General features: G+C 44.1%; 1 protein-coding gene across 2 annotated transcripts in view; it reads right to left on the bottom strand.

The window, feature by feature from the left end:
* The window catches only part of HAUS7 (HAUS augmin like complex subunit 7), a 53373-nt gene that overhangs the window by 18796 nt on the left and 8910 nt on the right, over positions 1-25667 (bottom strand). For both annotated transcript variants that reach the window (XM_068234559.1, XM_068234558.1), the window contains exons 2-6: positions 25089-25204; positions 17093-17160; positions 10768-10829; positions 5249-5358; positions 2642-2797 (exon numbers count right to left, since the gene is read on the bottom strand). In XM_068234559.1, coding sequence (XP_068090660.1) covers positions 2642-2797; positions 5249-5358; positions 10768-10829; positions 17093-17160; positions 25089-25204 — 512 coding nt within the window. The remainder of the gene's footprint in view (positions 1-2641; positions 2798-5248; positions 5359-10767; positions 10830-17092; positions 17161-25088; positions 25205-25667) is intronic.

The following is a 25667-nucleotide window of genomic DNA, read 5'->3' as shown; positions in this document are numbered from 1 at the left end:
AGCGGAAATAATCCGCTTTGTTTACATTTGTACGGCGCTGCTGCGCAGCAGCGCCGTAAGGCAGATCGGCGATCCCCGGCCAATCAGCGGCCGGGGATCGCCGCCATGTGACCGGAGACAGCCTGTCACTGGCTGCACAGGACGGATAGCGTCCTGTGCAGCCCGGCTTACCAGGGGGGGCCAGGTAGGAGAGGGAGGGGGAGGATTTCGCCGCGGAGGGGGGCTTTGAGGTGCCCCCCCCCCCCCCCGCAACACCCGCAGGCAGGAGCGATCAGACCCCCCCAGCACATCATCCCCCTAGTGGGGAAAAAAGGGGGGCGATCTGGTCGCTCTGCCTGCACGCTGATCTGTGCTGGGGGCTGCAGAGCCCACCCAGCACAGATCAGCTACAACAGCGCTGGTCGTTAAGGGGGGGTAAAGGGTGGGTCCTCAAGTGGTTAATTTGTAGTCACCAAACCAAATTTTAATAACATATCAAATTATTTGATTTCATGAGCAAAGAGAGTGCATACATTTGCATAAATCAGCATCAATGCAGAATTATTTCCATCTCGTTGACCATCTCTATTAGTGACACGGCTACACATCAGGCTTTATTCTTACAGCATAGATGTTATTTAGTATATATAAGAGATTCCTGTGTACACATCATATATACAGTCACAATCAGATATGTATATCTGACCTTAAAAATACGGGGACTGCTTTATTGAAGCAGCACAAGTAACTAATTTTGATTGGTTTATTTCATTTTTGTGGACTAAGCACAGCTATTACTGTATATATACTGTATATATACATTATATTTAATGACTATTATCTGAGAAATAGAACATTTTATCATATTTTCTATTTTAATTACAGTTACAAATTCATTAGGAGTCGGAGTCGGTGCATTTTTTCCCGACTCCGACTCCAGGCACCCAAAATTGCCCGACTCCACGACTCCGACTCCACGACTCCGACTCCACAGCCCTGATATATATATACATACACACACATATACATACATACATACATATACATATACACACACACACACACACACACACACACACACACACACACTTCTGAAGCTACTAATCATGTCCTGAAATTTTTATCACGTGACCAGAAAACTCCTCTTTCAGCAGGAAAGCTTTCAGAATCTGTGGGTGGGGCTAATTATGCCTGGAATGCATGATCCCCACTGTTTAGACTGCAGGGGGAAGGCACATGTTGGTTCTGTCAGAGAAGACTGTAGCCAATAGCACAAACAGTCTGTAGTGCAGGAAGTGGCCAGTGTCTGGGCTCATGACCAGGTATTGAATTTGATATTAGGCAATCAAGGCAGTTACAGTGGGGTTAGTTGAGTGGGGTTTTAAATTAGAACTCTAGACCAGCGCTGGGCAAAGTACGGCCCACATCGGCCAGATTCCTCCCCACCCCCCTGCAAAGTCGTGAGTGGGTGGTAACGGGGGATAACGTAAAATTCACCTGATCGCCGATTCCAGCGGTGTGTCTCCATGGCAACACGACACATCGTAAGGACGTACCAGCGTATTACGCTCTGGCACATCCTGATGGCAAGTCATGTGACACTGTTGTCTTGGAGATATGGCCAGCAACATGTGGCCCAGGTCGCACAAAGTTTGCCCAGCCCTGCTCTAGACAAATAACCTACAGCCTAAACATCTCACAAACTGCTATGTAAACAGGAAGGTCACAGACTACAAGCCAATGCAATTCAAAAGGTCACATAAGAGAGCCTTCCTATGAGAGCAACTACTGCTCAAAGTCTGAAGCCCAACAATAAATAAGAATGAAGTTGCAATACCCCAATAAACTGCATTTGGTAAAGCAGGTACATGCTAAATGTCCTGTTACATTATAAAAACGGATTATGGAGAAAGTACAGCAACAGCGGGGTCTCCTCAGGGACACGCCTGGCCACTGCACTAAGAGCCATGTTCACCTAGTTTAGCAATGGCCTGGGTCCAATTCACTTGCATTAGTATACTTTACCATATTACCATTTGTTGAGGGAACAGCTTGGCAGTGATTTTGCTGTCAGGGGCTAGCTGGGCTGTATGTAAATATAGCAGTAATCAGACAACTAACTCCTATAGTGGCACAAAGCTCCTTCACAAACAGCAATTGGATACTTTAAAACAGTCTTACTTACATTGGCCATAATGTTATTTTGAAACTGGTAAGGCCAATTGTGATTACAGGGCTCTGAGGAACTCCACTAGGTAATCTAGGGTTCTCCCTTAGGTTATCTAGCCAGCCCATGCAATAAATACACAGTATAAGCATACATGATGTTAAAGATTCTAGAATTTATAACTTGCACTGCTAGTAGCAGATTAAAGCAAGAAAACCCTGCTTTTTATTGTGTAATGCTGGGTACACACGATGCAATTTCCCACCCAACAGGCGGGAATCTGGCAAATATTTCCGACATGTCCGATCAGCTCCCGATCGATAAAGTGAACGAGTTTGCGCACTTATAATTGGACAATCAATTGCTTTATAGATTGGGTGCACTTTGGACATGTACACACAATGAAACTTCCTGTCCAATCACCTGTCGATCGGGTGGGCAATTGCATTGTGTGTACCCAGTGTAAGGTTACAGATGTGCACAATGCTGCAGTACCGTTCCTGGGCTTCCTCTGGGAGCAGCAAAGCCTGCAGGTCAGCTGGCCATGGGTTGCACTCCGGTGTCAGAGTCGCCTGGAAGTGAACGCTGGAGAAAAGTTCATTCAACAGCTCCTCAGTCTCATGTGCGTAAGTGACAAAAGCTTCGTCAGTGCTGTAGATGGAAATGTCAAAAAGTTAATGAGTTTCTCACAGCTTGCCGATCACTTGTGCCTCTTGCTGATCACTATGTAGCACTTGCTGAACTTGCCGCTTATCGCATCAAGCCTAACCACCCCTGCTGAACACAAGCACCACTTGTGTTCAGCAGGGGTGGTGTGTGGCAGTGCCTGCCAAACATTTGTGCCATACTCAAAGCAAGATGGTCACCATAAAAATCAAATTTCAACAGCAACTGGTCTGAGTGTATTTAGTGATAAAGATGCTAATCCTGCATTCAAAACTTTTTTCTGCGGTTATAGTTTGGAGTTACCACATACCTTAGGAGCACTGGCCCTTTCATTGCAATTGCTAAACAGCTGCATGCTGGGGGTCTTTTTATCTATAATATATTCCTCCTCTTTCCTTTATTCCCCCCTCCTAATGACATAAGGCAGTGCACTTCCTAGTATAGACCTCAGTGGGAGTGTCTGAAGACTCTGGGAGGAAGCGGGTAAAGAATACATAATTAGCAAGAGGAGGGAAAACAAAACAAAAAAGAGTGAGGTAGGAAATGATGTCAGGAGGGCAAAGGTAACCAATATGGAAACTATCTAGAATAGGATTCTCTGCTTTTCCTTTATAACATTTACAGGAATCATAACGTAGACAATGCAATACATCCATTATGCAAGAAGAACTAGTATCTATCTATCTATCTATCTATCTATCTCTCTATCTATCTATCTATCTAATGTGTGTTTCTTATTTTTAGGTTAGCATGGGTGTCACTTGTTCTTTAAACAACCTGGCGCCCCATAGCGGCAATTTTACACTGCAGTCTATGGGACTTCTGAGATGCAGATACCACTGCGCTGAAATGAACCGCTACACCCTACCCTTTGACAATTCAAGCTTCCCTATTGGTCCTTTAATGTGATGAATGGCTTCATTGACCAACAAGAACACTCAGAATATGGGCACACTTTGCTGTCAGTTCTGCTTGCTTCTGCAGGTGCTGAATTTTTGGTCATGAAGTTTTTACTGACAGCAGTATCATATACACTGCTTATAGTTCCCAAGTTTACTTCAGGGTCACCTTTGCTTCAACAACCTAATCGTGGTTCTAATCCTCCTCCAATTCTATTTTTCTCTCTGTAATCAGCATACTTGTAAATAAACATTTCAGAAAAAAAAATAAAGCAAGAAGACAGTGGCGTAGCTAGGGTGTTTGACACCCGGTGCGGATAATTCACCAACACCCCCCCCCCCAAAAAAAAGCGCAGCACGCAGCGGCAAAAAAATGGGTGTGGACATGACATGGGTGGGGGTAACTGTAAGGCAGTGGGCTAATATAGGTAGCCAGAATAGTTGCCCCCAGCATAGGTTAGATAGGTAGGTGCCCCCAGTATAGGTTAGTTAGGTAGGTGCCTCCGATATAGGTAGCCAGTATACTTGCCACCAGTATAGGCTAGGTTGGTAGGTAGGTTCCCCCAATACAGGTTACATAGGTAGGTGCCCCAGTATAGATTACATAGGTAGCTGCCCCCCGTATAGGTTAGATTGGTATGTGCATCCAGTGTAGGTTAGAAAGGTATGTGCCTCCAGTGTAGGTTAGATAGGTAGCTGCCCCCAGTATAGGTTAGAGAGGTAGGTGCCCCCCAGTATAGGTTAGATTAGGTAGGTTCCCCCAGTATAGGTTAGACAGGTAGCTGCCCCCCAGTATAGGTTAGATAGGTAGCTGCCCACCAGTATAGGTTACATTAGGTAGGTTCCCCCAGTATAGGTTAGATAGGTAGCTGCCCCCCAGTATAGGTTAGATAGGTAGGTTCCCCCAGTATAGGTTAGATAGGTAGCTGCCCCCCAGTATAGGTTAGATAGGTAGCTGCCCCCCAGTATAGGTTAGATAGGTAGCTGCCCCCCAGTATAGGTTAGATTAGGTAGGTTCCCCCAGTATAGGTTAGATAGGTAGGTGCCCCCCAGTATAGGTTAGATTAGGTAGGTGCCCCCAGTATAGGTTAGATAGGTAGGTGCCCCCAGTATAGGTTAGATTAGGTAGGTGCCCCCAGTATAGGATAGGTAGGTAGGTGCCCCCCAGTATAGAATAGGTAGGTGCCCCCAGTATAGGTTAGATAGGTAGGTGTCCGGCGATGGGAACGCAGGGAGGTGAGTCGTTTAGTACACCGGCTCCCCTGCGCATTGCTCTATGAATTCTGGAGGGGGGAGCACGGAGGACAGCCCTGGGAGAGGGAGGGAGAGGTCAGGCTGCCCTCCCCGCGGCTGCGGCTCTCCCCTCCATGCAACGCACCCCCTCTAGGGCGGCTGGGGTCACCCCACCTGGTGCGGGTCGCACCCCCCGCACAACACCAGTGCAAGAAGATCTGCAGCACATTTTAGTAGGTAAGGACAATGGCAGAATCCATATTTTCCCCAGGTTATAGGTTTCCTATAAGTTAGGATAACTTACCCCTGAGATGTTGATTCCAGCTCTGAATTGCTGCAGAGGCTGGGGGAACTCTGGATAATATCTAGCAATTCTCCCATGAAAGACAGCTGTTTGCCTGAGTGGGCAAGTCCCTGAAAGAAACGTCTTGTTAGGCAGAATAATAACTGTACAGAAAATTGAATAAAATAGCTCATTTTTTTTGGTTTACAATATTAATTTATAAATTATTTAGTCAGAGTTAGCCCATTGTAAAATCTTTCCTCTCCCAGTGTAATGCTACGATTGCATTCAATATACCGTAATTGCTAAGGAGCCCACACTTGTTGCAAGAAAATTTACTAAAGCAAAGTATTCAAGAAAATGCTAAACACAAGCAATTGCAGAACTGTGCGACTGCAAACACAAATGAGAAAACATACACATACAATCTTTACAATAAGTATTACATACAATTACATGATGATTGGGCAGAATCATCAACTCTCAGGAAGATAGTGTCATACTGCAACAGGATCTGGATAGGATGGCTATATGGGCACATACATGGAAGATGAAATTCAATGTTGAAAAATGTAAAGTCATGCATTTTGGTCGTACCAATGGTCTAGCACAGGCATGGGCAAACTTGGCCCACCAGCTGTTAAGAAACTACAAGTCCCACAATGCTTTCAGGAGTCTGACAGCAACAGTCATGACTCATAAAGGCAAATGCATTGTGTGACTTGTAGTTCCATAACAGCTGGAGGGCCAAGTTTGCCCATGCCTGGTCTAGCACCATACAAAATAAATGGGATACAGTTGGGGACATCAAACTTGGAGAAGGACTTAGGAGTACTCATCGACAACAAGTTAAATAATCATACTCAATGCCAAGCCGCTGCAGCTAAAGCTAACAACATTTTTGGATGCATTAAAAGGAAAATAAAAACTCGAGATGCGAGCATAATATTGCCCCTGTTTAACTCTCTAGTAAGGCCACATCTGGAATATGGAATTCAGTTCTGGGCACCACATTACAGGAAAGATATTGCAGTTTTAGAGCAGGTGCAGAGACAAGCAACAAAATTGATACGAGGGATGAAAGAAAGGTTAGATAAACTGGGTTTATTTAGTCTAAAAAAAAGACGCCTTAGAGGAGATCTAATTAACATGTATAAATATATCAGAGGGCAATATAATAGCTTGGCGGATGAGCTTTTGTCCCTAGGCCTTCTCAAAGGACTAGAGGACATGATCTGCGCATGGAGGAAAAACGTTTTAGCCATTTATTTAGGAAAGGGTTCTTTACAGTAAGAGTGATTAAGATGTGGAATGCATTGCCACAGGAAGTCGTTATGGCAAACTCTATACCTGCATTTAAAGGGGGATTAGATGCTTTCCTTGCGTTGAAAGACATCCATGGCTACAATTACTAGGTAATGCCTAATGATGTTGATCCAGGGATTTTATCTGATTGCCATCTGGAGTCGGGAAGGAATTTTTCCCTTTTGGGGCTAATTGGACCATGCCTTGTAAGGGTTTTTTCACCTTCCTCTGGATCAACAGGGATATGTGAGGGAGCAGGCTGGAGTTGTACTTTGTACTGGTTGAACTAGATGGACGTATGTCTTTTTTCAACCAAAATAACTATGTAACTATGTAACCTTTACAATAAGAATTAATTACATATCGTTCACAAACACCCTGAAATGATGCTCAGACCACGGACTCGCAGAGGAAGAAACTTTCCTTTTCCAAGTTTACACATGCTTCCCTTCTTGCACAGGACTCCAGAGAAGCATGTCCTTCCCTCTCAATCTGTGGAACAAAAAAAGCCCCTCTCTCCTGTGTCTGAGTTGGCTTATCCTAGCTGACTCCTCCCACAGCTAACCTGTTTCAGATTATCGTAACCTTAGCCACACCTACTTCTAGCACAACAACCATCTTGCTATTGTTAGACACAGACACATGAGCTGCACATGACAAGACAAGACAAATAATATTTATAATTGTGCTTTTCTCCTGGCGGACTCAAAGAGTTGCAGCCACTAGGGTGCGCTCTATAGGCAGTAGCAGTGTTAGAGAGACTTGCCTAAGGTCTCCTACTGAATAGGTGCTGGCTTACTGAACAGGCAGAGCCAAGATTCGAACCCTGGTCTCCTGTGTCAGAGGCAGAGCCCTTAACCATTACACCATTCAGCATATGGTCTAGCCTCCATGTTAGATTGACACAATAGACAGAAGGAAAGTCAATAAATATCATAGCACAACACCCCAATTTACATTCTGAATTTTATCACAGGTGGAGACTTCTTCCCCTTTCCCCATCGTTACCTTGCCATGGTAAAGGGGCTTGTGTATGGTATCTCAATAATGCCATGAACTATACACTGTAGGGCCACCGAAGATAAGCAGATAATTGCAGAAAATAGACTAAATATGATCCAATGGAGAAAGTACAGGCAGCCCACTCCAATTAATTTCTGCCAAGAAAACCAAATAAACAGAAGCAACCAAAGTTATGTCAATGTGGCACTCTCCCAGGTCTGAAGATGCCCAACAATCTACTGGGAAAGACAGGTACAAGTAGAGGAAGAGCTAATTATACTGAGTGATTAAAGCTGAGGACATCAAATTGATGAAGTGCTCCGATGCTGCAAAAGACAATTTGATATCAGAACCTGGAATATAAGATCTATGAATCAAGGAAAGATGGATGTGATCAGAGATTAAATGGCAAAGCTCAACATTGACATCCTGAGACTACCAGAGTCTGGAGACTAACACAGGAATGTTTGAAATGTACATGACAGCCTACTGGAAATGGGTGAAGTCCTTTTGATACCATTTTTTACCTGTGGAAATTGAATTAGGTCTGAATAGTGGGCTGGAAATAGAATTGCTTTGAAATCTGTAAGTGTAAACAGGATACTTGTTGTTCTCAGGATACAATCTTACCTGTGAAATCTGCAACCTTCAAAAAGCTGAAACAGGAACCCTTTGAAGTTCGCATATCACAGGAAGATTATGACAAGCGTTCGGTGATGTCACAAACGGGGAAATTGCATTAGTTCCTGGGGGCTGGACATTAAATGCCCCAGGGGACACTTCAGACTATTTAAGCTGGTCCAGAACAGTCACAGGTATTTTCTCTTGGAGGTAGCGAATAGCTAGGGATGATCACGACTCCTAGTCGAAAAACGGCGTCCTCCCGTTAAACGACGTTCTAACCTAAGCTGGTAACGTTCTTTTTCCCCCGTTTAATTTTACGCAAATATCCGTGTGTGTATTTTTGTAACTTTTATCTTTGTAACTTTTTACTTTGTTTTTGTAATCTTTTGTATATATTCTGTTCTGCATTGTTCCACTTTTTTCCGTGGAATATTAAATTATTATTTAATAAGCTTGACTTCTGCTGTACTAAACTAACACTCATAGCCTAGAAGAGATTGAAGTGCAACTGTGTATAAGTCCATGCCTAATTGTATGCTTGAGCAACACTACCGTATGAAATTGTAATTGCATTGTGTGTGGGGGCGTTTGTCATACGTTGGCCTAAAGCGCGCAGCTGACCCAACGTACGAAAACGCCAGTGCGAGTAGCGACAGCAGAGTGGCTAACAGTATCGTTCGGAACGACTGTTAGTGGTTTTGCTTCGCTACAGTGTAAGATTGCAACTGTGTGTGTGGGTGCGTGGCGTTCCCGTATTCGGCCTAAGCGCAAAGCTAACCCGAATACGAAAACGCGGATTGCGCGCTGTGGACTCGACAGCAGAGTGGAAGTGTCTAGCGAACCGCTAGTGGTGGCAGTGAGAGGTGTTCTGAGGGGTCCCAGCCTTGTTTTAGCTTGACTAAGACTGCTCCCCGCTTGACCTGGTCAAACCCGCAGTCGGGAACCGTATACGCAGGCGTGCCGCGGGCCGTTTCCTGACAGAGAGGTCTACCATTAACGACCTTAGACAGATACTCGAAACAAGGAAATCAGAGAGTGGTACCATCTATAATTATAGTGATCCACTAAATATTTTTCACACGGCTCAAGCCTTAAGAATAATGGGTAGTTTAAAAAAAATTTGGCGAAATAAGGCATTCAACTAATGAATTAGAAGATATGTTCCTAGAGAGAAAAATTCCCCCAAAGGTGGTCTCTAGGATCTATGGATTTCTTCAAAAGCAGGACGAATCTGTCCGGCCTTCTATTTTTGCTAAATGGTAGCGAGACTTGAAGACTCCAATATCAGGTCCAGTTTGGAAAAATATCCTAGGCAGAATCTGGCTCCCTCCCCTAACTATTTACTTATGTGGTACCATTGCTCTTTGATTTTGCCGTTTTGGAATGGCATTTTTCATTATATTAATAGACATTTTGATCTTAATTTAAATATGGATATATTTGTAGCGTTATTTGGATACAGTAAAGAGTTGGGCTCTGGCATTGAGGATGACATTATGTGGAAGGACGTGAATTTCGCACTATTAATAGCTCCAAAAATAATTGCAGATCATTGGAAGCCACTTCTATACCTAGCTTGAGGGAATGGAAAGAAAAAACCTCATCTTATTTAAGAATTGAGGAAAGTATTAACTCTGAGTTATCCAGCGATTTAGCAGCACCACCTACGAATTCTTATACTCTGTGGACCTCTAGTTTAGAAGAGCAGCTGAAGATTATTCACTACTTTTTTCCATCGGTGAATTAACCAAAACATAGATAGTAAATTGTTTGAGTTCGTTTGCGGCTGGTTTTCTTTCTTTCTTTTTTTTCTCTCTCTCTCTCTCTGTATGTTTTGTTATTGTGTTATTGTATTGTTATTTGTATATAATGTACAGTGTGTTTTATATCATAGTCTAATTTAAGCTTAGGCCGGGGCATAAGAACGTGCTGATGAAGCTGTTTTTTTTTTTTTTTACTGCCCTGGCCCGATTACTTTGGAACATGCTGATTGTCTGTAGAAACGAAAAAAAAGAAATTATCTATTGAGCCATCTATTTGCCACAAAAAAACTCATGGTGTATGCCCAGCATTACACCAACATGGTAGAGTCAGGTGATGTATTCTGTGGTGGTCAAGGAAGTACCACAATACTGGCAGAAAGTGGCTAGAGGAAAAAAATTAGAGGCATAAATCAGGTAATTAGCTATATTTATTGCCCACCCCCCCCCCCCCCCCCCAAAAAAAAAAAACAAACAAAAAAACCGCATGCCATGCACAAAAAATATGCTCGGTTTATTGATGCATATTTACTATCATATGTACTAAAACAAGAAAGGAAACAAAACAAAAACAAACAAAAAAAATGATGCTAAATCAGGTCTTTAAGTGAGAGACTACCTTTCATGACCTTATCCCAGCCTGATCTGACCATAATCTGTGATGATCATGCCATGGACTGTGTACACTCATTTTCTCAAAGATTTTACAACTGCTACTAATCTAAATTGGGGGAATATAATGAAGCAGATGGGTATAATGTACACATTACACGCATCCTTCTCCTCTGATCCACAGTAATGTGAAATAATGCTGTTGTCATAGTGATATTATATACACAAAGTATACACCTTTATCAAGTCCAAGTCCACATCTCCACATAGCATCAGTTCAAATCCAAGTTTTGCCATTTCTGCCATAAAGGAAACAAGAGTTAGTACAAGGTTAAAAAACGTAATGCTGAAAGACCTGTCAGAAAATCATTGGAAGGAAAAACAAATTAAATGGTTTTGTAATGCTACCAGTTACATAAGTGCTCTCTTTCTTTGGGTAAATTTATAGAGATCGCTTGGCAAACTCTAATCTGGCCTTCCTGTTTTTGAGTCTCATTAATGGTTTACGTCTTGTGGTGAACCCTCTGTATTCACTCTGGTGAAGTCTTCACTTGATTGTTGACTTTGACACACTTACACCTACCTCCCGAAGAGTGTTCTTGATCTGACCAACTGTTGTGAAGGGCGTTTTCTTCACCAGGGAAACAATTCTTCAGTCATCCACCAGTTGTTTTCCATAGTCTTCTCTGGTCTTTTGGTGTTGCTGAGCTCACCGATGTGTTCCTTCTTTTGAAAGGAGAACTGTAGTGGGAGGTATATAGAGGCTGTCATATTGATTTCCTTTTAAGCAATACCAGTTGCCTGGCTATCCTGCTGATCTTCTGCCTCTAATACTATTTGCCCTAGACTCTGAACAAGCATGCAGCAGATCAGGTGTTTCTGACATTTTTGTCACATCTGACAAGATTAGCTGCATGCTTGTTTCTGGTGTGATTCTGCAGGCAGATAGCTCAGCAGGGCTTCCAGATAACTGATATTGCTTAACCTCCTTGGCGGTATGAAAAATACCGCCAGGAGGGAGCGCAGCAGTTTTTTTAAAATTTTTTTTTTTTTAATCATGTAGCGAGCCGAGGGCTCGCTACATGATAGCCGCTGCTGAGCGGCATCCCCCCGCCCGCTTCGATCGCCTTCGGCGATCTCCGATCAGGAAATCCCGTTCATAGAACGGGATTTCCTGGAGGGCTTCCACCGTCGCCATGGCGACGGGGCGGGATGACGTCACCGACGTCACTGACGTCATTGGGAGTCCCGGGCCACCCCTCGGCGCTGCCTGGCACTGATTGGCCAGGCAGCGCTGGGGTCTGGGGGGGGGGGGCGCGCGCCGCAGCAAATAGCGGCGATCGGGCGGGGGCCGGCGGCGATCAGAGTGCTGGCGCAGCTAGCAAAGTGCTAGCTGCGTCCAGCAAAAAAAAAATTATGAAAATCGGCCCAGCAGGGCCTGAGCGGCACCCTCCGGCGGCTTACCCCGTGTCACACACGGGGTTACCGCCAGGGAGGTTAAAAGGAAATCAATATGGCAGCCTCCATATAACTCTCACTACAGTTCTCCTATATGGATGTTCAAAATGGTTGATTTAGCCACGCCTAATGTTTTTGGTATCTGATGGGTTTGTTTTGGTTTTTTTCAGCTTAACCACTTCACCACTGAGGGGGTTTACCCCCTGACCACCAGAGCAATTTTCACCTTTCAGCGCTCCTTCCATTCATTCGTCTATAACTTTATCATTACTTATCACAATTAAATGATCTATATCTTGTTTTTTCCACCACTAATTAGGCTTTCTTTAGGTGGGACATTATGCCAAGAATTATTTTATTCTAAATGTGTTTTAATGGGAAAATAGGAAAAATCTGGGAAAAAATTAATTATTTTTCAGTTTTCGGCCATTATAGTTTTTATTTAATGCATGCTACTGTAATTAAAACCCATGAAATGTATTTGCCCTTTTGTCCCGGTTATAAAACTGTTATAAAATTGTCCCTATCACAATGTTTGGCGCCAATATTTTATTTGGAAATAAAGGTGCATTTTTTTCAGTTTTGCGTCCATCCCTAATTACAAGCCCATAGTTTATAATGTAACAGTGTTGTACCCTCCTGACATAAATATTTAAAAAGTTCAGTCCCTAAGGTAACTATTTATGTATTTTTTTTAATTGTACATTTTTTTTTTAATTACAAAAAAAAAAAAATTGGGAGTGTGGGAGGTAATGAGTTAATTTTTTGTGTAAAAGTAATTTATTTGTATGTGAAAAATGTGTAGGGTGTAGTTTTACTATTTGGCCACAAGATGGCCACAGTAACTTTTTGTTTTAATTCGACCTCCAAGCGTCCTTCCGGAAGCTTGGAGGAAGTACTTGGAGGCTGGGTAAGATCACAATGATCGCGCTGCCCATCGGAGAACAGCGGATCATTGCGGGGCTTAGATCAACGAACAGAAATGGATTTTCCCGTTCATTGATCTCCGGGCGAGCGGGCGGCGGCGTGTTTACGAGCGGGAGCGCGGACAGTGGCGGGAGTGTGCAAAGTACGGATTTCTCCGTCCCGGGGGGGTTAAAGGATGGAAAAAGGGACGGAGAAATTCGTACGGGCGGGGGGAAAGTGGTTAATGGTGACTTCCTTCACTGATAGGGACAGTTCTTTGGATCTCATTTTGAGAGCTAACAGCAACAGATTCCAAATGCAAATAGCACACTTGAAATTAACTCTGTACCTTTTATCTGCTAATTGTAATTTTGATAATGAGAGAATAAAACACACATGGCAAGGGAACAGCCGAGAGGCCAATTGTCCCATTAAGTTTGCTCCCTTAACTCCAAATGCTCCAAATCACCTGATTTGAATGTAAATACCCTCAAATTAAAGCAGTCTGCAGTTAAAGTACATCATGTGTGTTTCATTTCAAATCCATAGTGGCTGTGTATAGAGCCAAAAATGTTAGATTTGTGTCGATGTCCCAATATGGACCTGACTATGTGGAAATTTGTTTTTTGGTTTTTCTTTTGCAGAGTGTTTTTTTTTTTACCAGTTCTGTTTTGTTAAGATCTGTTTGAGGTCTGCTGAGCTGCAACTAGAATCACTGCTTAATGAGGTCTGTAATGAGCAGGTAACACTGTGCATTATCCACACTGGAGGTGTCACAAAGAGCTCAGTACTGAGATATTGCTCAGATCTCTAAAAATCTGTAAGGGCTGGAACCCACAGGAGCGCTTTTAGCAGCGTTTTGGCAGCACTGCGATACGCTAGCAGTTTGCCAAAACGCTGTGCTAATGTTAATGGATGGGGCAACTTCCACAGGAGCGTTTGCGTTTCTCAGAAACGCAAACGCAGGACCTGCAGCATTTTGGGAGCGTTAGCGCTTCAATGTAAAGTATTGAAACGCTAGTGGAAACGCTCAGCAAAACCTAAACTGAGCGGTTCTGCTAGCGTTTTGCGGTGCAGCGCAATGTAACAAAATGAAAAATTATTCACACGACCAATCAGGATAAAACCGCAAACCGCAAAACGCTACGCACCCGCTGGGCAAAAAAATACAATGTTGCAAAACGCGACCGCAAACGCGCATGAATCCGCTTGCAAACCGCTGTTACAAATTGCTAGCGGTTGCGTTTAGCGTTTGCGGTTTGCAGTGGGTTCCAGGCCTCAGACAGGGACTACAATTTGCCAAGAATTTCTTGCGATTTCACAAAATGCGAAATCATGTGTAACACTTCTTAATGGGACTTTATGCAATTCTTCAGTCACAATTCCAGCAAGTTTTTTTTAAAATTTTGCATTCCCGCAGCATAATACCATGCGTTCTGTGCGTTTCCTATACACTTTCAGCAAGTGCTAAGAGCTGATGGTGGAGTCAGGGAGCGCTTGGATTTTTGCTGGCCGTTTTATTGGGACTTGTAAGGAAAACAAGCCACCTGTAGAGCAAACTCCTACATTCCAGAAAGTTATTTTTCGTTAACTGTGCATTGTTTGCACAATTGTCTTGCCTATCTACACTATGAGCTATTGTGGTTGTTGTTAGTCAATTGAAATTGTATTGTTGTTCTTTAGTTTTTATTCTGTACCATATTGATGCGATCTCTTGATCAATGCACTACCTGTACTTTGCCAATGGCCATGTGTCCACAAATAATTCCGGGTGCGACGTCTGTCGCACTTGGCGAATAAAGTTGGTTCTGATTCTGATTGTGTCATATGATAGCATGATCAGGACTAGTCAAATGGACTTATCGGTAGATAGACTTATCGGTAATGGTACTTCTAGACATCACTACCTAAAAATACTGTCTGTTAAGGCACTATGGAGGATTTCTGCAGATTGACTAGCCACTCTAATCTTTCCAGTAGATTCAGTGTTATGAATCGAGATTAGGGTGGCTAGTCGATAGATAATTTCCAAGATGTTGGAAATTATTTTTTCTGGCAGGTAAATCAAACAGAAAATTGTATGGTGTGTACCTAGCATTAGGTCTCTGTGTGCCACAACCTGTTGCTCTGACTGTACATAGATTACCAGGTCGTCCAAATAAGGAATTATGGAGAGAATAGGGTGGCTAATCAATCTGCAGAAATCCTCCCTTGTACCTTTACAACAGACAGTATTTTAAGGTAGTGAAGGTAGTGTCCCATATGACAGCTGGAGAATATATATATATATATATATATATATATATATATATATATATATATATATATATATATATATATATATCTCCATCCATGTTTAGTCACAATCTATTATTACATAAAAATAAGAGAAGCTTCAGAAACACTATGAATGCGACTGTTCCGTAAATCAACATATCTATTGACAGCAGCTTTCCAGCAGGTCCGGGATAAGCTGGTGATACTCACACTGATACACACTGCTCATCTAAATAACACATAAAGCTATTTTTTCCAGAAAATTCATATAAATGTGAACCCTGATGGTTCTGGGACAGGAATTAAGGGACAGCAATCAAAACTTGACAGAGGTGGGTGGGTTGGTAGAGTTGTTAAAGTGAACCTCCAGACTAAAAATTTACTCAGCAGCACTGGAAAGGCCTGGTGTTTCTTTAACTGTTTCACAGCATCAGAACTTTTTTTCTCTTATACAAGCCTCATTTTTAGCTGCACAGAAAAAAACTGCCCGGGCATTTTTCCCCTAATGCTGTGCAAAGCATGATGGGATTTCTGATGTTGTTCTCGTTCTGCTGTTTTGGTGCAATTTTTTTTTTTTTTTTTTTACATTTTGAATTTGACATTTGAAGCCTAGCACATGCAGCTGGGAGGGGTGATCAGGACACAGGACAGTTGGAACTGTGTCTCCTGCTCCCTGTCACCTCCTTTTAACCAAAAAGATGGCTGCCCCCATGACAAAGATGGCAGCCCCCATGAATCACAAACATTTGCCTGTTCTTTTAAAACAGGGTGGGTAAGAGATTATATTACCTATCTATTCTAATTAACATAACTAATGTAACTTAATGACAGTATGTTTGTTTAGGCTGAAGTTCCCCTTTAATTGTAGTCCCCTTTCTTGTTAGAGGTAAGGGCCTGTTTCCACTACACGCAGATTGGATGCAGAATGGATGCAGAAAACTCCAATGAATGCCTATGGGCCTGTTTCCACTAAACGCGATTTTTCTGATGCAGATTTTCACATAGGTATTCATTGGAGTCTGGCTAGGTCCGCTTGCGGATTGGATCCGTTTCAAACTGATCCGTTTTTCTACACTTTTTTTTTTCTCTGCCAGTTTTTCCTAAAAAATGCAGTTTTGCAGCATACGTTTCCAGTCCGTGAAAACGTATGCCCAGCCATGGGGCAAGAGGGGGTTGCCATGCTGGAGGGGGTAGCAGCCAGGACAGGTGTGACTGTGGAGGTCACCCCCTCGCTCATCTGGATCCCCTGTCCCCGCTCCCCCTCCAGCTACTTTCGCAAAATGTTGTAAATATAATGAACGCAGTGAGCGGGGAAGCACTTACCTTCCTTGCCGCTTGACTTCCTGCAATGCCGCCCTCTGTAGTTCGGAGGGCAGCATTGCAGGAAGAGACGTGGCGAGTGGAGGAAGTAAGGTGGTAGGTAAGCTCCTCGCATACATTATATTTACAACATTTTGCACAAGTAGCTGGAGGGGGAGCAGGGTAGGGGGACTTAGGTGAGGGACCCCGCCGCCCGCTGTCACCCCCGTCCTGGCTGCTACCATCTCCAGCATGGCAGCCCCCTCCCCACCCACAGTCTGGGACACAGAAACTGATCTGTTTCTATGTCCAAATCTGTCTATGTACAGGAGGGGGATCAGTTTTCCCATTGATTTTCTCTACCCCTCCGTGTATCAGAAAACGATCCGGGTCCGTGAAAATCCTGCAAATCCGGACCGTCCGTTCAGGTTTTCAAAACGGATCCCCCTGAACGGAGACGGATCCATTTATTTTTTTTTGTAGTGAAGATGGATTTTAACATTTGTATCCGTGGCTCCGGTTTTGATCCGGGCCAAAAACTGGAACCACGGATACGTTTTTTGAACAAGTGTGAACCTACTCTTACTACTGCAAGAAATAAATTGGTCTGTGTCACATGTACCTTTCATTTTAGTATCTCCTTCAGACTCTTTCAAAACTGAAAATTGTTCTTGAAGAGGAGGGTAGACTCTAATGAAAACAAACAAAAGTTATACACTTCTATAAATATTTAATTAAACACTTATATGTTATGATACTACAGTACAGTGTTTTCTAACAATGGAAAAGGCGGATGGTCACTGTGTAATACCTTCAATTGAAAACGAAAGCAGTACAGTAAGTTTCTAAATGTGGAGATGGATAGAAAGACACAACTTTGGCCAGTAAGTTCAGGAAATACAAGTCATAGCAATTGGCATTGTGGTTGGACATGAATGCGGCTTCCCCTGGGATGGTACATGCTCGTGGTTTAGGGTCCCTCGCCTTTTATTTGAGCATTCATCTGGCTCTGACACCCATGGAGGATCCCAAAACATGCACCAAAGTGTACTCTATGCACATTTTATGTTTTTAATAGGGTAAATTATATTTTAAATGATAGGAAATCACCTCCCAGGCACAGCACAATTTCAAGTTGTGGAATCCCATCCACTTTGCTCTGATGAAGGATCCTGAAGAGTATATACAGTTTACTATAGGCAAAATTTGTGACTTTAATGTATTAAAAAAACGCAGACTGCTTGACATTGTTTCTTTATGCAGAAACGGTTTCTCTACCCTCTGACAGGAGACAGACTGCATATTGGAACTGCTGTTGGGGGTGGCGTGATCCACAACTTTTTGGTTCCTAGATTCTAAGCATTGTTTAAAGGGACTCCGAGCAGTGCAGAAACTATGGAAAGATGCATATCATTTTAAAGCTCTCTTTCTCCTCTTTCCAATGATATATTAACCACCGCCCTACGACTTTTAGTTTTCGCTATTTTCGCGATTGAAATTGCCGCGGCCGCGATTTCGAGGGCTTCAGGACTTTTTCCTGAAGTCAGTCGCCCTGTGTATTACAATGTAACTATGGAAAGATGGATATCATTTTAAAGCTCTCTTTCTCCTCTTTGTGACGACCCCTATATCGTCGCCCTACGCCTTTTAGTTTTCTCTATTTTCCTGACCGCTGCAATTTCAATCGCGAAAATAGCGAAAACTAAAAGGCGTAGGGCGGCGGTTTATATATCATTGCAAAGAGGAGAGAGAGAGCTTTAAAATGATATGTATCTTTCCAAAGTTTCTGCACTGCTCGGAGTCCCTTTAACCACTTCCCAACTGAGGGGTTTTACCCCCTGACCACCAGAGCAATTTTCACCTTTCAGCGGTCCTTCCATTCATTCGTCTATAATTTTATCATTACTTATCGCAATGAAATGAACTATATCTTGTTTTTTTTCGCCACCAATTAGGCTTTCTTTAGGTGGGACATTATGCCAAGAATAATTTTATTCTAAATGTGTTTTAATGGGAAAATAGGAAAAAATGTGGGAAAAAAATTTATTATTTTTCAGTTTTCGGCCTTTATAGTTTTTAAATAATGCATGCTACTGTAATTAAAACCCATTAAATGTATATGCCTATTTATCCCGGTTATAAAACCGTTTAAATTATGTCCCTATCACAATGTTTGCCGCCAATATTTTAGTTGGAAATAAAGGTGCATTTTTTTCAGTTTTGCGTCCATCCCTAATTACAAGCCCATAGTTTATAAAGTAACAGTGTTATACCCTCTTGACATAAATATTTAAAAAGTTCAGTCCCTAAGGTAACTATTTATGTATTTTTTTTAAATTGTAAATTTTTTTTTTTTTAATTACAAAAAAAAAAAAAAAAAATTGGGGAGTGTGGGAGGTAAGGAGTTAATTTTTTGTGTAAAACAAGTTTATTTGTGTGTAAAAAATGGTTAGGGGGTAGTTTTACTATTTGGCCACAAGATGGCAACATTACAAATTTGTTTCAGGCGACCTGCAAGCGTCCTTCCGGACGCTTGCAGGAAGTAGAAAGAGGCTGGGACTTAGTTATTTTTCACAATGATCGCGCTGCTCAGCCGAGCGGCAGCAGATCATTGCGGGGGCTGAGATCAACGAACGGGAATGGATTTTCCCGTTCGTTGATCTCTGGGCGAGCGGGCGGCGGCGTGTTTACTAGCGGCGGGCGGCGTGTTTACAAGCGGGAGCGCGGACAGCGGCGGGAGTGCGCAGAGTACGGATTTCTCCGTCCCTGGGGGTGAAAGGATGGAAAAAGGGGCGGAGAAATCCGTACGCGCGGGGGTAAAGTGGTTAATTTCACCTTTGGCCAAAATGCAATAAACTGGTTTTATTGCCCCAGCAGCAGTTCTTGGGGGAGGAGGTGCAGTTAGGGGCATGGCAAATTCTGTTATACCCAAAACAGAGGGAGATGATGTGACCTGAAGACAGGTTCATGGAGACATTTCTTCATTAGGAATTCAAAAAATAAAATGACATCTCTTAATGCAGAAAGTCAGATTTTAATTGGAGAGGCATTCATTCTTTAGGCAAATATTTGGAATGGCCAAATCTCTACTAGCATTCCAACTTTATTTCAGGAGAGACTGCACTTTTGAAGCAACCATTCACAGAATGCTGTGAAGTAATTCAGAACCTAGCTAGAAATGGAAGAGGAAAATGCAGGAACTGACCCAACCCTCTCCACTTCTGAACAGCCATTCTAGGACACTTACAAATGTCACATATAACAAGGCAGTTCCTGATAGCGTGCGGAGTGTTCTCTCCACCCATTACATGTGATGCCTAAAAAGTGGATCTGAGAGGTTGTCAGAGGGGTTGGGAGGAGTTATTCTGAAAAATTCAAGTCTTTACAAGTGCATATGACAGCTTAAGATTGGGATGGTCATAGAGAGGCTAATAATTCCGAGTTGATACAAGTGTTTTGCAGCTTGCAAATAAATGCAGCAGTAAGTGTCCTCCATGCCCACTTCAACTTCTGTGGCCAATTGGGGGGTTCCTTCGAGCATTAACTGGAGAATCTTTTTCTGTAAAGTTAAAGACTAATGATACAATTTTTTTGTCCAGTCTTACCATTTCTATGTAGTATGAGTAAACACCTAAAGTATCCATTCAGAGTATTGTCATGGAACAGCCGTGAGAAGCGAAGGCAAATTGGGAAGATTTGCGCAGCCGATTTTCTGATCGCTCCTGGTTAGACAGCACGGTCATTGGAGCGATCAGAGTGACATATTTTCTTTTCCTGAAGTATGTTTGTTGACCAGTGAAGTTAATGTTTGTGTAAATAACCTGTTCAAAAGAAACTTACAGCTGAGTGTGTTTCAGTACCATTTGGCCTAACCTACTTTAGAATGCAGGGAGCCCAGAACACAGTTCACACGTACCTGTCACAACTCAGACCAGGTAATTAACCTCATCACAGTTACCTGTGAACGATAGCATACACAGGAATAGTCAGGAACCCACAGCAGGGGGCCGATTCAGAATCTACATCCCCCCCCCAGACAGCCTGGCAGCAGCTCAGCAGGGTTCCTACTATGGATAGCATAAAGTGGAAAATATACCCAGTCGTTTGTTGGCAAGATTGTAGCAGAATGCCACTGACTATCTCTATGGTAATAACACATTTAGGCGCAGTTGAAATAGCGCAAGTTTTAAGATATCGTGGGAGTTCGTAGTTCATTCCTATGCAGAGTTAATAATTCTGGTGCAACCCCTTGGGCTCGACTCGTGATTCTTGGTCTCTGGATGTTCCCTCGGATCCACTGTGTTTTAATCTGTTATCAGCGCAAATGTGGCATTTGTCGTTTTTGAATTACAGCGTTTCGTAAGTCTAAACCAAAATCTCCCTCCAAGGACTTGAACTGTGATTGGTTTGTCAACCAGAGGGGCGGGCTTGGTCCCACCCCAAAACTAGCTTCCATAAAACCAAGCTTGAGGCAGAGAGAAGGAGTCCTCCACTTTGAAACATCATCCCGATTACATCCTTGCCAGCTTGAGGACATGCTGGCATCCGGCTTGTTTGGACTTTGATGCCGAGTTGCCTGATTCCGAAACCAAGAACTTAGCATTTCTTTTCCAAAAGGACACTTTCACCTGAGCTTAAGTATCCGTTTATTCCTTCCCTTATTTTTATTTTCATACTGTGCTATTATTGTCTCTGTAATTGTTGATTTTAATGATTTTCTGTATATATTAATTATTTATATTGCATTTATAATAAAAGACTTCTAATAAGCAGGGGCGTATCTGAGTAATATGGCGCCTATGGCAAACACTAAATTTGCACCCCCCCCCCCCCCAATTACTAGTTTAAAGTGTCCCTGTAATATAAATTAAGTAGCTTGGTCCCCTATATTTTAGATTTAAGTAGCCATGTGCCTCAAAATTAAATAAATAGTCTAGCTGCATGCTGAGGTGGGTGGGGGGCAGCATCTGGCTGCTTGCTGGGCTGGGTGGGTTGCAGCATCTGGCTGCTTGCTGGCAGCATCTGGCTGGGGTGGGTGGCAGCATCTGGCTGCTTGCTGTGGCGGGTGGCAGCATCTGGCTGTGGCGGGTGGCAGCATCTGTCTGGGGTGGGTGGCAGCATCTGGCTGCTTGCTGGCAGCATCTGGCTGGGGTGGATGGATGGATGGCAGAATCTGGCTGGGGTGGATGCATGGATGGCAGAATCTGGCTGGGGTGGATGGATGGATGGATGGCAGAATCTGGCTGGGGTGGATGGATGGATGGATGGCAGAATCTGGCCGGGGTGGATGGATGGATGGCAGAATCTGGCCGGGGTGGATGGATGGCAGAATCTGGCCGGGGTGGATGGATGGCAGAATCTGGCCGGGGTGGATGGATGGCAGAATCTGGCCGGGGTGGATGGATGGCAGAATCTGGCCGGGGTGGATGGATGGCAGAATCTGGCTGGGGTGGATGGATGGCAGAATCTGGCTGGGGTGGATGGATGGCAGAATCTGGCTGGGGTGGATGGATGGCAGAATCTGGCTGGGGTGGATGGATGGATGGCAGAATCTGGTTGGGGTGGATGGATGGCAGAATCTGGCTGGGGTGGATGGATGGCAGAATCTGGCTGGGGTGGATGGGTGGCAGAATCTGGCTGGGGTGGATGGATGGCAAAATCTCGCTGGGGTGGATGGATGGATGGCAGAATCTTGCTGGGGTGGATGGATGGCAGAATCTGGCTGGGGTGGATGGATGGATGACAGAATCTGGCTGGGGTGGATGGATGGATGACAGAATCTGGCTGGGGTGGATGGATGGATGACAGAATCTGGCTCAGGTGGATGGATGGATGACAGAATCTAGCTGGGGTGGATGGATGGATGGGTGGCTGAATCTGGCTGGGGTGGATGGCAGAATCTGGCTAGGGTGGGGTGGGTACTCACAGTGTTTCAGCACTCATTGCCCCACCACGTGTAGCACAGAAGTTCAGTGACCAGCAGATCTGCATCTCTCCCCTTCCTGCAGCCATTCTGTAATCCACCGGCTGGATCTGTTCAGAGAAGCAGGAAGACCAGCCAGGCGATTGTAGAGCAGCTGCTGTGGAGGGGGAGAGATGTCGATCTGCCTGTCACTGACTTTCTGTGTTATCTGTGTGGTGGGGAAATGACTGCTGATATGTTACTGTCCCCAGCAGCTGAGGAGGGAGGGAGAGCGAGCAGGCAATACGGAGCTGCAGGATTCCCCAGCAGAGAAGCCCTGAGCAGCCATCACTGATCTTCCGTGCTGCTCGGGCAGGGTTGATGGCTGCAAGACCTGAGCCAATAACGTCACTGATACAGATGAAGGGAAGGGGGAGGAAAGCTGTAATGTGCTCTGTCCCCTCTTTATTTACACAGCGTGAGTGGAGGGCAGAAGCGAGCATTCACAGCACAGGGAGGAGGAAGAGGGAACTGCGCCCCCCTAGTAGCTGGAAGGAGGCGGCGCCCAGGGCATTAGCCACGCCTGCACGTCTGTAGATACGCCTCTGCTAATAAGTCATTTATTTGTTCAGCTACCCCCGCTATTTAGCCGCACAAACCAAATCCTAGCTTCTTAAGATCGCTACTGAGCATTGTTATTATTCAGAACAGGGTGTGTTTTAACCGTTTTATTTGCAGGTATTAGTATCAGTGCAGTTAGGTCCCCTACCCTTCTGTAGGAGTGGTGGCAGTTATACCCTGAAATAGTGTGTAATTTGTATTACTGTAACTCACAAGCTCCCTTCTAGTCTGTCTGCTGCCAAAATTCCAGCGGTTTCTGCGCACCGATTGCATGGTCTGTGTGCTGAAACCGATTGGAATCCATTGTGCGGTCCGGCCCCTAGGGGGCGTGTGACAAGTATATTCACTCAGTTTACTTTTCTACTGCGTAGATTTGGTAGTATTGGACAATAAATATTGTATCATTAGTAGACGCCATAAAACAGATACAAACAGTTCCGACAGTGTAACTCAAGGTCTTGTTTTGGTGGGGCTTACACCAGAGTTGACTACCGTATTTTTCGGACTATAAGACGCACCTAAGTTTAGAGGGCAAAAATCAGAGGGAAAAACAAACAAACAAACAAAAACTGCTAAACCTTGTGCATCTATGGCCAAGGGGCATCTTATGGATTCTTTTCTCGCCAAGCTGTCTCTAGCTAGGCTACACTGACTGCCAAGCTACAGTTACCCCTGCTGCGCCAGTAACTACCCAACATTAACCCTTGTACCACACCAGCTACACTAACTACTCTTCACTTACTCTTGCTGCACCATTACCTACATTATACTAACTACTGCTGCCCCCCAAAACCTACACCAAGCTACAATGCCCAGACCACCTGCACTAAGCTACAAAGCCCAGACCACCTACACTAAGCCACAATTCCACTACCTACACTAAACGACAATGCCTGTCCCCACTATCTACACTAAGTTACAATACCTGCCCCCACTATGAACACTAAGCTTCAAATGCATGTTTCATGCTTACCAATCCTTGGGGAGGGCATGCTGCTGGGCTGCTATTGATCCTAGGCTACTGTGAATGGCGTCCAGGGTCCCCTGCAGTCCGGTCTATTCCTGCTGTGCTGGCATCTGTAGCAAGTACCGGTATGCCTACTGGAGCCGCTGCAAGAACCGGAGTCACGTGGGCAGTACCAGCTGCTGGTCCATGTGACTCAGAGACGCACATGTCCTTGCCGCTGATGTCCTCCGGATGGTGGTGATGTCCTATTCCGCCTTCCAGCTGCGGAAGCCACTAGCCGCTGTAAGTACCGGAGTCACGTGGGCAGCTTCAGCCGATGACCCACGTAACCCAGAGCCACCCATGTCCTCCTCCGCCAATGTCCTTCATCCTCCAGCTAGCGGTAGCAAAGCGGGGACATCGCTGGTACCAGATGCCTGCTGTGCCGAACCGGAGTTACGTGGGCAGCTTCAGCTGATGGCCCACATGACTCAGAGCCGCCCATGTCCTCTGCCGCCATCCGTCCTCCTGCCAGAGCCTATGCAAGAACTGGGTGTCAATGCCACTCTACACTCGCGCTAGCCAGCACACCGGATAACACAGGACACTCAGAGAGCAATAGTGCCTGCCGATCAGCTGCACTGAAAGGGAATGAATGGGAGGAGGAGCGCTAATGCATTGAAGCAGGACTCTAAGACTTAAGACACAGTGGCTTTCCCCCCCCCCACTTTTGGGGGAGAAAAAGTGCGTCATAGTCTGAAAAATACGGTACTTAACTTTATGTGACTGTTTATTTTTTCAGGGGAATGACTCTGGGTGCATTCTAAAGGTGGCCATTTAACCTACAATCAATCCTACCACATCCATGTAGTGTAAGAAGCAGCAGGTTAAAAACACCCTGTAACAGGTAATTTAAGTAAGCCCTAACACTACATGAAAATGGTAAGATTGTACAATAAAGACTGTATGGCTAGCGGATACCTTTATTGTACAGTAACAACAATGGAGATAAATCGGTGAGACTAGTGTTTGATACAGGTCTGAGAACTGAAGCTTATCTGTTCAGAATTACCCAATGTGATACACTGCACAGGAACGCTCCTGCATACTCCATACAGTGAGCTATAGAGATTATTGACTGAATGCTACCTTGTACATATCCATTCCAGGATGCCCAGCCGGATAACAGATGGGGTGCACAGTAACTCGTGAATGCTCTGTGGTTCTGACACATACACCCCTTCCAGGAAGGGACAGCCCATTTTCTATAAGAAAACAAAACATAACATGTCACATACTGTAGGTGACACAACAGGCACAAGGTTACAGAGTATCTCTCACAAAAACACAAAAGAAAAAATGAATTTGTTTAGGGTACAGCAATAAGATTCCAGCCAAGACTAATGCTGGGTACACACTATGAGATTTTACGGTCGATTTACTGTCAGATCGATTATTTTCAACATATCCGATATGCTTTCCGATAGATTTCTGAGCATTTTCCGATCGATTTCTGTTAACTTTAATAGGAAATCGATCGGAAAATGCTCGGAAATCGATCGGAAAGCAAATCGGACATGTTGGAAATAATCGATCTGAAAGTAAATCGACCATAAAATCTCATAGTGTGTACCCAGCATAAAGCCTTTTAAACACTTTAGATGGTTCTAAGTTCTGGCCAAGCCTCCATTGTTCTCCTTCTTACCCCACACCCTCTGTCGTGTGCTG

The sequence above is a fragment of the Hyperolius riggenbachi genome, chromosome 5, assembly GCF_040937935.1.
Source record: "Hyperolius riggenbachi isolate aHypRig1 chromosome 5, aHypRig1.pri, whole genome shotgun sequence".
In the NCBI taxonomy this organism is placed as follows: domain Eukaryota; kingdom Metazoa; phylum Chordata; class Amphibia; order Anura; family Hyperoliidae; genus Hyperolius; species Hyperolius riggenbachi.
Note: the sequence above shows the minus strand (reverse complement) of the source record. Positions and strands in the feature narration are given on the sequence as shown.